A 14,855-nucleotide genomic window follows, 5' to 3' on the forward strand; every position below is an offset into this window, starting at 1 on the left:
CCGATTCTGTCAAGGCTATTCATGATATTTGCCTTTCATGATTCGGATTATATCCTTTGGCTGCAACTCCTTGGGTGCTGCATCAAATATAGGGGGATTCGTCGGGTCGTTGGACCATTGCTTCCGGATTTTCCCGGAACATGGTTTTCGCCTTTCGATCTCCTTCATTCTTTTCTGGATATCACACAAGAGGGTTAATATTTCCTCTTGTTTGAGTGATATTCTGCTCAGCTCCATCGGTAGATCGTATAGCTTGACGCCATAATATTCCACCGTCTTTTGGATCTCCCGCAAGTTGACGTTGTCGGAAGAACTTGGCTCGATCTTTTGGTAGCCTGGAAAAGCTACGCTCGCCTTGTCTTTTGGTTCCATCAGTAGTGAGACCAATGGGCATCCGCCATGTTTTGTTCAATGGTCTCTCTTGCTGTGGCCATTCTCATGAGGTGCTCATGATAATTTTGGATACTCGCGATGATATCGCGAATAAGCTCGATATCTCCTCCTCGTCGTAGGTTGGTCACGAGGGCTCGATTGTTCCATCTGAGATCACTTATAAAGTGACCCATTTCTGTCTCCAAATTTTGGAGAGAATTCCTGTAGTGTACACATCTCGGACATTCGTCCGGATCCATATTTTCTAATGGAGTCTCCTCCCACATGGGTTAATCATAAAATAAATTAAAAATAATATAATTCCTCTATAAAAACCCGCTCTGATACCATTTTTGTGAACCATTTTAGTGAAGCGCGGGATCAATTTGAACAATTACCAATTTTAATCATTTTTGCTTAACAGTACGTGGCGTTGTCTCACAGTCCAGACCCAGTTTACCGAAGTAACCTATCGGGCACGAGGAAAGTTTCCAGCCGATATACTAGTCAAGCTTAATTAGGCAAAAGATGGGAGATAAAGAGAAATTAAGTATAAGGGTAGAAATGGTATTTCACTATGAAGTGGGTATTTTTCATAGATGTTTTATATAGGTGGGTAGATTTGATAGATGTATTATAAAAGTGGGTATTAAAAACCATTTGCCCTAAATATTATACTCTTATTTACTAGTGGCATGTCCAATTTATTCCTAAAATTTTTGAAAAAAAATAAAATAATACTCTCTCCGTCCCACTCCAATAGGATCAAAAACTTACTTTTTAGTAGAAAAGTGGTAGTAAAGTGGTGTGGTCCACACCAATTAAGTACAACTTTTTTACCCAAAAAGAAAAATGAGCCTATTAGAGTGAGACGGAGGGAGTAACTTATTTCATAATGATTTCATTAAACATACATCTTTAATGAATAAAAAATTCAAACAAATATGTTAAATTACAAATAATAAGTTTAAGAATGAATATAGGATAATTACCTTTTCAATAGAAAAATTGCTCCATCCTTCGCAAAAATTGGTTTAATTATTGAGAATTTTGCAAAATCTAGATTATTTAAACTGGAAAAATCTGATTTAACAAAGTTCGAGCTTCAATCTACCATGCACTATTCAGTTAGACACCTTTACTAAAAAAGTAATACTACAAAGTACTTACAAACAGGAATATTCACTACAACAAAATGGGGTTGTGGGGACTCTTAGGACTATTTCGTGATAAGTGTCCTATTACTATTCTAATGGGACTTTCAGCCATAAAATGTCTTCGTATGAAGCATTCCATTATAAATAACACAATTAATGACTACGAAATACACAATATGTAGTCTATTTGCATATTTTTCAATTTTAAGAAAAATTAAAATAATACTTCTGTGAGAGAGTTTAAGCAAGTTTTGCATAATTTTTATTTTTATCAAAAAATTAACAGCAATTTTTATTTCTATTAATAAAAATATAAACGAATTATTTTATAAGAAATTAAAAGCAATTTTCGCATTTTTTGATAAATAAGAAAACTATACTATTTGTTTTTCCCAAAAGAACTAACAAATCAAATCAAACTCACGCAAATTTGGAACCCCAAATCAAAACCCCAAATTTGGAACCCCAAATCCAATTCGCGGCAAGGAAAATTGTATCTTCATTGGTGCCGGCGTTTCTACCGAGATCGGTGGCCGCCGAAAGAAGACAGGCATCGTCATCATCCTCATCTTCACCATCTTCTTCTCCCAAAGCCAATAAGAAAGTCACGGACAATCGTCTCACTTCCGTGATTGATGCCGTCAATGACCGCAAACTGCCGCCGGAGCTCCGCGGACAGCGCAACAACGTCAGGTGAACATTACTTTCAAATAATTCCGATTTCTCGGAAAATATTCGTTAGATTGCATGAATTCCATATTTTTATTTCCTTTGATTTTCTGAGCTCACTTAATTTCTAGAGATTTACCTGTTGGATAATTTGGATCTGTTTCATTTGATTTATTTGTATGTATGTGTGCTTGGCCGCTATAGAATTTCTCCATACTTGTAGGAATATGTCTTCCTTTGTAGAAATTGTTTGCTAATAGTTGGAAATTGCAGCTGGTTAGCATATTACTTCAATTAATCTGTGACTGAAAATTCTAGCAATTTGAGTGACTGAGTACTCTAATGGAGAATTATGTTCACCTTGTATATGTAGTATATTACCACATCTATATTCGTCAATGTTACAATGACAGCATAACGCAAAGCCAAATAATAAGGAAATAGAACATGAGATGAAATACTATTTTGCACACAAAGTTCTGTCTTGATATATATGCTCCATGTTTAGGTCCATTGTTTGGTTATTGTAAATTGTAATAACCTTATTCTGGTTACGATTCTACACATATTTTAGATGCCTATTTTTATCTTAGGAGTTACTAAACATTTTCAATTCGTCAACCTCTTCTAAATTTTAGATTATAGCTGCTAAATGACTTTATTGTTGAGAGAATGTCAATTCTTCAACATCAAAATGTTCATGGCTGATATAGCTCTTCCTTTGTAAATATTTAATCATAACCCGGCTCATATTAACTAGTTTTATGTCTTGGTGGTAATAATGTTAGGAGCTCTTAAATCTGAAGATTTTATAGTTATGTTACTCTGCTCTTTATTGACTTAATACATTTTTTAGGCTTTGGATTGGCTTGTCATCTAGGTGTTTTAATAATCACATACTTGCATTTCTTTGTGTGGTGGCTCTGGTTTTCTTTTTCTGTCAACTATCAGAGTTGAGGGGTATTTCTGAAAATTTCTAGAATGTAGTCATATCTTGTTTGTGTAGGACTTCTGTTCTAGAAAAAAATTAGTGCCACTGTCACTCATTTGATACGTTGAATGTTTACAAGCTAATATGATAATAATTGTCAGTTACACCATTACGTATCTCAGGGAAGTCCTGTTTTCTATAGCAGTAGCCATTTTGGGACTCCTCTTATTTGCTCTGCTCATTGGTAATATGCAGGTATATATCTAAGCTCCATACCTCAAGTGACTTGCCACAAGGTGAAAAGATTGCTCTTTCAAATTTGTTACTCGAATGCAAACTCAAATTTAGTTATATCAGAGAGATTCTAGTTACTCGGGGCTGGAAAGTCCATCGCTGAAATAAAGAAAACCTTCAAGGTGCGGTCTGCAGGGTCAAGTATCCCCCCCCCCAAGAAGATGCCGTCTGTGGACGCGCCCTCCTCCAGAGACGTCTCTGTGAGCAATGCCAGTGACATTGAATCGGAATGGATAGAGGTGGATGAGTCTGGTGTATACATCACCATCAGACAGCTTCTTGATGGCACTAGAGAGCTTCGCCATGTCAGATTCAGGTCTCCATTTCTCATACAAAGCTCACCATCGATAGATAGCCTTTTCACTCGGTTAATAGCTATGTTGATGTGTTTCAGCCGTGAAAAATTTGGAGAGGTGCATGCCAGGCATTGGTGGGAAACTAACAGGGACAGGATACAAACTCAGTATCTTTGCTAGAACCAAGGTAAGGTGCATCAAACCGATATTATCATATTGCGTTGGTAGCTATTTTAGCTTGGTCTGATACGTTGTTTTTTGAGAAGTGTATTAAGGCCATTATCCCTCTCCTCCTCTTCTCCATTTATTATTCATAACTATAGCTTGAGAACAAACGAACCTGCTGATAATCTCCATATATTTATACTTTCCAGATATAGAACGTGGATCCTTGGTCATGCGTGCTATTGTTGCTGCCACTACACTTTCAGATCATCAAGGTAAATTTGATTTTTCCATTGATAAAATATGTGATGATTTGTATACGTCTCAGAATAGTATTTTTAATGTGCCTTAAATCAAATAATAGCATTTTAAGAATATAATGATAATGTGAGTTACTCTTCAGAATCCTACCACTACAAAAAAAAAGGCCTATTACCACATAACTTTTACGACACCATAATGTATATGTCTGTATAGTACCTCTATTACGACATGTTATGTTTATATATTCATTAATACAAAATTACTGGACACTATTAAGACATCGAATTGTTGGGGTCGTAATAGTGCGTCAATTACAACACTATCAAGTGCCACACTGCAATCTCAAACAAAGATATATTTTTTCTCTTTTTAAATTAATCAAAGATGTAATTAAAGGAAAGGTCAAACACTTAAATACTCGTGCAATTAACTGGCGGCAAGCTTCCCACCAATTAAATAAAATTTTAAGTTCTAAAATTTGAAAGCGGTAAATTTCCCCAATTTTTCACTAAATAGCGAAATCTTTTATTCTAATTGTTTTAAAAAAAGAGCAAAGCGAGTAAAGAAAGGGAAATTTTCATTCTCATGCCCTATCCTCACCTGCGAAGAGAATGAGAAGGAGAAAAACTGCTTGAATTTCCTTCCCATCCTATAATTCCCTCTGAAAATTGATTTCGATTTCAGTTGGTGACAGGGAAAATCAAAGAAGACCTTGGATCTTGACATCGACAACGACGAGGAGTCGATGTTGGTTCAGCCCGACGTCTTTATCGTTCTTGGCAGCCGACCCATCCACCGAATCTCTTTGTAAATATATGCATCTGCACCAGGTAGTCATAGCGAGTTTTTGTAGGTTTGAATCTTTATTTTGGCTTCGAATTTTACTTGTAATTTATTTCGAGTTTCAAGTTTTTCCTATGCACCTTGTAACATATCTTTGTCTATTAGAATCTGATTATTTTAGTTATTCAATTTTGTGAATTTATAGTCTAGATAAATTAAAGATTTTCAATGAGTTCTCATGTTCTTATTTTTCGTTCTCATGGCATATTTATACTCTGATTTTAGTGCTCATGTTCTTTAGAGGTGTTATACATTTACAATTAGAGGTGTTTGTCTAGTTTCATACTTAACTACGAAACTATTTCATAATTAAAATGAAAGTATATATTAATCATGGGGTTACTAATTTGAGGAAATGACTTCTAAAATTACTGCAATTGTTAGACATCTTTCAAGAGAAGACTTCACTGTTTAAAGAATAAACTCTAAGGTTTGGGCTTTTAAATCTAGGAATTGGTTATGTGTATCTTATGTCTCTTTCAGTGGAAAAGATTGAGTTTATTTTTTAATGCATGCATTGCACTTTCTAAACCACTTTCTTTTGAATCCATCTGCTAAATATATATTCTTAGTAATTTTCTTATTAGCTAACACATGTAAAATTTATATAGTTTGGTTTCAAGTGATGAGAAGCTTCTTTGTGACTCATTTCAATACATGGAGATTGCGAATGGAATGCACGGGAAGTAAAAGGTAAGATAGGAAATATTTCATGTCATGTAAGGTTCAGTGGAACTTAAGTCTATTTCTGTTTCTTGCAGTATAACCACTTATGTGGTTTATGTTTCAAAACTTGGGATGATTGAGCTGATTCTGTTTAGGGATGCTGGCAACTTTTCTCTTTATTGCAGTCGCACAACTGGATTTTTGGTATTCTTGCTGGCTAGCTTCCTGGGGTAGCTTTTATTAACCTTCACATACAAATACGTTTGTTCATTCAATCTGCCAATCATGTGCATTTTGTTGCTTACATGATAAATATTTGAATCATAACTTTGTGGTTATTTACATTTTTTATATATGACTCTTATTTCTTAGGATTGGAGCTTCTTTGTGGCATACTTGGTTGCGAGGATCTCTTTTTGGTATTTCTTGCAATAGGGTATCTCCTGAAGTAAGTGGTTGAACATCTTGTCGTTTTTCTTTTATCTTCTTTGTATTACACACTTACCTATAAAAATGTAAATAGGTTAATGAATAATAACAGGTTATTATCTGCCTTTATCAATTTTCTTCAGGCCGCAGTAGGAGAATTTTCTTCATTTTTCGCAGATTGGATTGCTAGACATGGCATCAGCCTATTTATTAGGTAATGGACATTTTGCTGAAGTCTTTGATGGGAGATCATATATTAGGGTGATTTTTAGGTTATCAATTAGAGGTCATATGTATGTATCTAGTTTCGAATCAATTTTCTATTTTTATATAAATGATTTTGTCAGCTTATATATCAAATCAAAAGTCTCTCTGGACCCACTTAGTAAAGTGATGAATTCGTGAATAGTTGTGGATTATAAGATTATCATTGTTCTAAATTGTTAATTAGAAATCTTGCAAGCTGAGTTTGAGTTTATATGTTTCGTTGATAAGTATTGTGGTTGATTTGCAGGTAAACAAAAATGAGAAAGAGTGAAGAAGGGAAAGAAAGTGATGTGCAAGTTAGGGAGAAATTCAACTTCAACATGAGTTAATTGAAGCTTTAGTGGGCGATTGTTGAACTCGTAACTACAAGCCCGTAACACTATTCTTCAGCTGGATAGAGAGCAACGAAACAACCATTTTAATAGCTTTGATGGCAGTTCTCAACATATTTGCAGCCCTGGGAAGAATGAAAGTGCTATAAATTGCAGGCTTGCTAAGCTTGGGAGTGATGAATTTAATAAGGCTAGCTTCATTTTTTACTTGAGAACACGTTGTTCTAAATGTTTTCATATTTTGTAGCTCAATAGAAATAGATAGAGTGTAATTTTGAAATTTCTGGGATGATTGCTTATTGTTCAATTAATATAAGGCTATCTTCGATTTTGATTTGTATGTTCAGCTTATGAAATTATGCAGCAGTTTTACACCTTTTAAAATGTCGTTAGATGATTTATTCAAATGACATTTAATATGTAAGTAAAAATATTGAATTGTATTAAAAATATAAAAATTAAATCAGGAAGATGAATAAACATGTCGTGATAGCTGATTTTATAACTTTAATTACCAACCTATTACAACACGCTAAAGTGTCTTTAATGTTGTTAAGGTTTTAGCTACACAAGTACACACGACACTAAAACTTAATGTGGAGATAGATAATATGTTGCAATATCACTTCTATTAAGACACATTCAAACGCCTTTAAAAGCTTTTTTTCTTGTAGTGTACATTTGTTGAATGTAATTTTGCTGCTGATTTCTATGCGACTTCAGAGAATAAAGGTTGTATATTGCCAATTATTCTCCTAGATGTTGATCATATTTTTGTGGAGTTTGTAAAACTAGATCATATTCAAACTAGTTCTTCTTTTGTTTTCAGGTGATCAACGATGATGATGATGATGTTCGAAGAAGATTGATATAATATTCACTATGTAATAAGCTTCTTTACTCATGATTGAGTTCCTTACCAGAATATTCCTTGGTGATGTTTGAAATTTCAAATTTGAAATAAAGCATTGTTATATTGGGATTAATCTCATATTTGTTGGATTATTGTTACGTAGAATATCGCGGATATTAGGAAATAATAGTTAATTTAGTCATAACATTATTTTCATATTATAATTGTATTTTAAAAGCCTCCTAGCATCTCAAAATAAGAAACTCCAATCATCCCCAAATAGGATGGCAAAAAAATGTCCTTTTATGCATTTTTTGGCAAACTTTTAATAGGACACTCCTGAGCATCCTAAAATGAAGCGTCCCAGAATAGGACATGCGCATGCGTCCTATTACACATATTGTGACTAGCACAAATAGGACTCATTTTGGGAAGGTCCCATACAAGGGAAAGTCCTATTATATTGCATAATAGGACACTTATGAGAGTCCTAATAAGGGATTTTTGTTGTAGTGATTGCAAAATCTTAGATTATTTAAACTGGAATATCTGATTTGATGGTTGGAGTATTTACTTCATTTGAAAATTTTCTAGTTGTAATATATAAAGACGCAATAATTGCAATAATAACTGAAAGAGAGCATCTTAGATTTGTCTTGTTATTGTGTCTTACTACCGTTATAGGAGGTTATCAATGATGTCAACTCAATGCACTAACTAAGTGCAATTTATATCTATATGACTCTACATTTATAAATATATTCCATTTGTCCATGAAAAAAATTATGTTTGAGGATGCACACAAATTTTAATAAAATTGTTAATTTTTTTTTTCAATTTAAAGAAAATAAAAGTTATTTTTAATAAAATTGTTGTAAATAAAATAAAAGTATAATTTGTAGGGATAGTGTCAGTACAAAAAAGTACATTATTAGTTAAATATATGATGTGATGGTTCAAAAAGTGAAATGAAATTCTTTTTCATGGAAAAAAATAGAACTCTTTTTCTTAGAAAGAGAGAGTATATAAACTTGCATAGTCACACACACGCGCGCACGCGCACACATGCATATAACACTATATATATATATAGGGTTGACATAAGTAATGAACAAATCTATACATTTTACGAACAGATTAACATAAGTAATGAACAGACGTATTTAGTAAAAATAGAGAAAAATTCGCCACCAGCAGGATTCGAACTCGGGACAAATTTCTGTTCATGCGGTAGATTGATTTGTTCATCAAAATTATAGATCTGCTCGTTTTTATTTCACGAATTCTCTATTATCTAAATATTTAGCATTATCTGTTGAACCTTTCTCTCTCTATATATATGTGTGTGCGTGCGACTACCAATACGGGAATTTAATTTGATTATAAAGTAACGATGAGTTTGAGCTCCAGATACTTGGTTTCAAATTTTGCTTGGCATGTAATTACGGAAAAGATAAATGAATTTGAAATGTTCAAATATCCAAAGCCGGAGTGTGACGAATTAGTCTAATTTGATTAACGATTAACTAAATTTTATAATGAAAAACACAAGTGTCAGAAATGAAAAATATGGCAAGTATGAACTCAAGTTGGTGTTGTTTTTATAATTGATCGAATTGGAGAAGAGAAATCAGAAATGGGACAAAATAATCGCAGACTTTTACAAAATAATCATCATTATATACATAATAAAGTATTATCCCATGCGAAAATCAATTCATGATTATTCAGGCTTTTTGACTTTGGGAAAGGGGAGCGATGGGGTTTGAACCTTGGACCTCATTGTTTGTATACAAAAATTCGCATCATTTGGTGTCCTCTCGGGGACTTCTTCATTATTCAGTTAGTCATGGTCTATGGACTATTGTTGACTATTGTTGAGCCAGTTTTAAAACTCAATAAGAATAAATCTAAAAAACAAGAGAATAATTAAAACCTCAAGAGATAATGATAAAGAAATTCAATGAAATTAGTCACATCCAAACTTCAAACCACGACTACCTAACGAAATCCAAAAATTAATATGAACGAAATTGAAGAGCAACAACAAATTAAGAACCCACCAACTTAAGTAAAATACATAGACGGAATTAAGTAGCAGTGAATTTAAAACAAAATAATGCTTGCATAGTTTTAGTAAGTATTTACAGCTATATATCTATTTATAGGTATTTTTAGATATAAAGGTAATAAAAATGGTATTTTCTGCTTTGCGAGCGGGAGGGATACTTTTATTTTTTTAGATTCTAGAGTGCATGTGTATTGTGTCGAGTGATTACGCTAGGATCTTCTTCTACTATAATTGAATTTGGTTGGTAGATTATAATTATGTGATCTATCAGAATATTGACTTATTTGTCATCATTCCCAATATTATATGAGGCGTTCTTGGGTGCTCCATGGAGCATCATGCTTCCGGGTGCAAAATGACACTAACACTTACACTAAATGACACTAACACTAACACTATCTTGAAATGACATTAACACTATTCTATTTTACAAATGACAATATCATGTTATATAAATAACACTGTCGTAAAATGACACTAACATTAAATAACACTATCATATTATCGAAATGACACTATACACCCAGGAGTATGGTGCTCCATGGAGCACAGAAAAATTTGCGATATCCACGTCAAACAAAATATTTCGCAATATTATATAGAGTCGGCCATTTTTAGCAGATGAAATTGGTTTTAGGATTTATTAGCTAGCCCTAGCTTTAGCCTATTGGACTACGCCCAATAGAGAGACTATATAATCATCTAATCATTTACTATAAATTATAATTAACTTTTTGCTCATATCATTGAAGACACATCAACATATTTTCTTTCTTTATTTCCATCCCCAATAATACCTATTCAAATTCAAGTTTAATTTTACTTACATCATTCTGGACCCATTTTTTTATCCACTTTTAACTCACTTAATATTTATTTACATTTAATTCAAATTAATATTTATTCTTTATAATTTACTATAAATCAATTATTTTAAAAATATTATATAACATCATTAGCAAAAAAGAATAAATATTTTTTTTATTTAAAGCAAAACATAAACACAAAACATAAAAGTCAATTTAAATTTAAAAAATTAAGTACAATAAATTGACAATAGTAGAAAAATAAAATAAAAATAAATACTTTTTAGAAAAAAGAACAAAAAAGAAGAAGAAGAAGAAGAAGAAGAAGAAGAAGATTAGAAGAAGAAGAAGAAGAAGAAGAAGAAGAAAGAATAAATATGAAAGCAAAATAAAAGAACGAAAAATGAAAGAAAAACAGAAAAGAAAGAAGAAAAGAAAAAAATTGTCTCACATCTGGCAACAGTACCTCTTCTCTCTCCTCCCTCTCCTCCATATGACTATATGCACCTACAACTAAACTCCTCCAATCGATTATGGGGATCGAGATGCCCTTAACCAAGGTCCAATCATTATTAGAATATTTAAAAAGTATTATTGGAAAATTTAAAAAGCATTATAGTAATACTAATACATAGAAAAGCATGATTATAAAAAAAAAAAAAAAATTGTACATAAAAAAAAGCATTAATTATCTCGGAAAGAAATATTATCATATGAAATATTTCTCATGACTATTTATTTAGTCAATATTTATTGACTAGATTGGTTTCATGTAATATAATAAGGATGGTTTTCACCGGTTACCATCTCTTTGTATATAAGTGTTGGTTATAGTGAAAATTATATATTTTTTCATGAAAACGTGGTGAGAAAATGCTGAACATATAAAGTCACTGCATTCACCGTTAAATTAATTACACTAAAAATGGAATTGTGCATCTCACGACGTTTAAAAATGGATTCGACGCAAGTGTTGCATTCATCATTCTATTTACCAAACCCCTATAAATTAAATTTCTTTGGAACCTAAGAATTTTATTAATTTAGAGAGATATTAATTAATATATCGATAAATAAATAACTTATTAATTGATAGAGTATTTTTTTAGTTTCCAAAATTATAATTTTAGATCAAATTATGATGTATAAAAATAAATGATAGATAATATTTTAATGTATTTAAATTAAATAGACTCATGCATGTTTAATTCAATAAATTAACGTGTCAATCAATTCATTGTAACTAAATAAATATATATTCGTGTATCAATTAATAAAATCTAACTAATGATAATTGATACATATGATATATATATATAAAGAGAGAGAAAAGGGTTCAACAGAGAAGCTAAATATTGTGGAGAATAGAGAATTCGTAAAATAAATTCCAATATGATATATATACATAATGAAATTACATATGAATCTCAATATGGAAAAAAGGTTTACGATCATAAATTCCAATTGTGGCTTGTCATCTAAAAAGTATATATTCAAAAATCATCCATGCATGACAAATCAAATGCGCAAAGCCTTGTGTGAGTACAAGAGAGATTTGCTATAGATTCACTTAGATTTGACAATGTAGCAAGTTACTATATTATTCATTAATTATTGTAATATTTTAGAAATTATTAATTTATAATATTAAAGGGATCTATTATTGGGGATAGATCCAAACGTCGATTGGGTCTGGATCGACGAGCACCAATCTGTATATATACACAAGCAAACATTAAAGCCCTCATAAAAGCACCAATAGAAGTGTCATTAAAAGGGCGCTCAAGTAAGTAAACAATAGAAAATGGTCGGCCTAATTAATGTAAATAACGTAAAATAATGAATAATAGCAAAAGAGATAGTTATGTAAATGCATTATCCGATCAATCGGGTTATTTCAGTTGATCGGAGCGAGAGCAATTGAGCGCAATAAAATGGAAGGTTGACGATGGTTGTCTGGGCTAGCGGAGATAGTTTAGGCAATCGAACACTAGAGAAGTGAGAGCATATATAGAGGCAAAATGGAAGATGCGAGAGTGAGAGATCGTGTAAGAGCGAGAGAAGAGTACAAGTGATTGTGAATGAATGGCCTTTGACCTAGTTAGGTCTATATATATGACAGGCATTCGACAACTAGGGTTAATTTGGAACGTGTGTTACAACTCTAGTTGCTCCAATTCTTCATGAACGGACTCTAAAGATTCTCGTTAGACTTGATATTGTCAAAAAACTGCTTCTCTTAGGTTTTATCTAGCAAACTCATGTATCTCCTGTGTGTGGCTCTTATTTGGGCCTTTTCATACGAAGATGGCATGGGCCGCCTGTATGGGCGGACCCATTGATTGAAGAAGTTAAATTATTTGGGCTTTATATAAATTTTGTCCACCGCACCTATATATTCATAAAGGGGTTCTCCAAACATTATTATTACTATCTTATTAAAATTTATGAATGTTTGAACTGACACAAGTCAGGACCGAAGAAATTTATTATTTTAAAGAGTTTATTAATTTATCGAGAAATATAGAGTTTATACCATTCTTAACTTAAAAATGTGTTAAAACCCACCGTATAAGTAAGATGTGTGAATCATATTAGGATCTATATACTACCTAAACTTAATTAAGGGATATATATTCCTTGAATATTTAATTAGATACATTAATGAATTGGTAGATGCATGAAATATTTTATAGTTACATTAATTTATTGAATTAAACATGTATGAATCTATTACATTGAAATATTACCTACCATATATTTTTACACATCATAATTTTATTTAAAATTAAAATTTACAAAAATTAAGAAAAAACAATATAAGTTAATAAATTTTTAATTTATCGATATATTAGTGTCTCTGTAAGTTAAAAAGATTCCTAGACCCCGTGTCTCTCTAAGTTAAAAAGATTCCTAGACCCTGAATCATTAATTTATGAAGGTTTTACTACATATAAGAGATCAAATGAAAACTAATTTTCTACTAGATATCAATCTGAATTATTTTTATATAATTTATAATTGTAAAAGAAAAAATATATATATATATATATATAGGAGAAGGAAAAGAAATTCACATGATTTATAAGTTAACACGTAGAGGAAAGTTTCTATATGTGGAACCTGTATGTATATAATTGATTGGAGGGAGACAAATTCATTACGTGAGGTTAGAACATTTAATTGGGAGGGACAGGTAAATTTGAATTACGTGACGACGATGGATCATATATATGATTTAAGAGAGTTAGTATATCTTATAAATATTGTTGCTTGCATTCATAAATTAACCTACTTCATAATTAATACATTTTCTTGTTTTCTGTCTTATTATTGTGGAGTTGTTGCAACTTAATAATATTTATACGCATTTTTAATTTTCTGTCTTAATAATTTATAAATCTTGTATTAAAATATTCCAAAAATTAGAGGGCACATATAATTACGAGTATTAATTTGACTTGATTGGAAGAATAAACCAATGCTAGGGTTTTAACTGGTCATATATATATATATATACGATTATTCGTACTCAAGCCTTAAATATGTATTAATTATGGATCACATATTTTATCTATGTGACGAACCAAGATTGTGACACGGGACAGAGGAAACGTACATGTAAAATCGGAATAAAATTTTTGGATATCAAAAAATATATATTTATATATTTTTTCATAATTTTTGTTGATTTTTTTTTGGATTTTCTAAACCTTGCATGTTTTTTATGCATAAGTTTTCAAACAAAAATGCATAATATTGTACACAAAAATTGCATTTTTGATTGATCTGGAATTTCTCTCCACCCACCCCCCACACCTCACTTCTCCACCCACCCCCCACACCTCACTTGTCAAATTTTTTTTTAAATTGCACACAAAAAATTCAAGCGGGAGTGGAGGGGTTCGGGGTGGGTGGCGAGAAATGCATGATAGGTTGCAAAATGCTATACATTTTTGTGTATAATGCAATGCATTTTTGTGTTTCTCTCTCTCTCTCTCTCTCTCTCTCTCTCTCTCTCTCTCTCTCTCTATATATATATATATATATATATATATATATATATATATATATATATATATGGAGAGGTTCAAATAAGAACCACTAAATAAAATTAGAACGGAGAACCATTTTAAGCCATTCGATCATCAAGATCTACGGTGGATGCATCATCTTGGTGGATGAATGCAGATCCTGGGTTCGAATCCTGAAGGGAGCAAAATTTTTATTATTTTCGGATGCATTAAATTTAATAGCGAATGCATTAATTTATATAGCAGATGCATTGATTTTAATGGTTCTTATATATATATATATATATGGTGCGGTTATAATGAGAACCACACTTATCGTGAGAACATAAGAACCATTAAAATCAATGCATCTGCTATATAAATTAATGCATTCGCTATTAAATTTAATGCATCCAAAAATAATAAA

At 31.7% G+C, this 14,855-nt stretch overlaps 1 protein-coding gene across 4 annotated transcripts; it reads left to right on the plus strand.

Moving 5' to 3' along the window:
* The first annotated feature begins 4,408 nt into the window (after window positions 1–4,408).
* Window positions 4,409–7,019, plus strand: LOC131000715 (uncharacterized). Of its 4 annotated transcripts, none has more exons than XM_057926761.1 (6): window positions 4,409–4,978; window positions 5,603–5,684; window positions 5,843–5,887; window positions 6,030–6,105; window positions 6,230–6,300; window positions 6,601–7,019. In XM_057926761.1, exons 2-6 carry the CDS (start codon window positions 5,617–5,619, stop codon window positions 6,602–6,604), a joined length of 264 nt encoding a protein of 87 aa, XP_057782744.1. In that variant the 5' UTR covers window positions 4,409–4,978; window positions 5,603–5,616; the 3' UTR covers window positions 6,605–7,019. The 4 variants fall into 4 exon arrangements, with proteins under 4 accessions (XP_057782744.1, XP_057782743.1, XP_057782742.1 ...); XM_057926760.1 differs by having other exon boundaries at window positions 4,410–4,978; window positions 5,813–5,887; XM_057926758.1 differs by having other exon boundaries at window positions 4,622–4,978; window positions 5,753–5,887.
* The last annotated feature ends 7,836 nt before the right edge of the window (window positions 7,020–14,855 follow it).

This window comes from Salvia miltiorrhiza, chromosome 8 (assembly GCF_028751815.1).
Source record: "Salvia miltiorrhiza cultivar Shanhuang (shh) chromosome 8, IMPLAD_Smil_shh, whole genome shotgun sequence".
NCBI lineage: Eukaryota > Viridiplantae > Streptophyta > Magnoliopsida > Lamiales > Lamiaceae > Salvia > Salvia miltiorrhiza.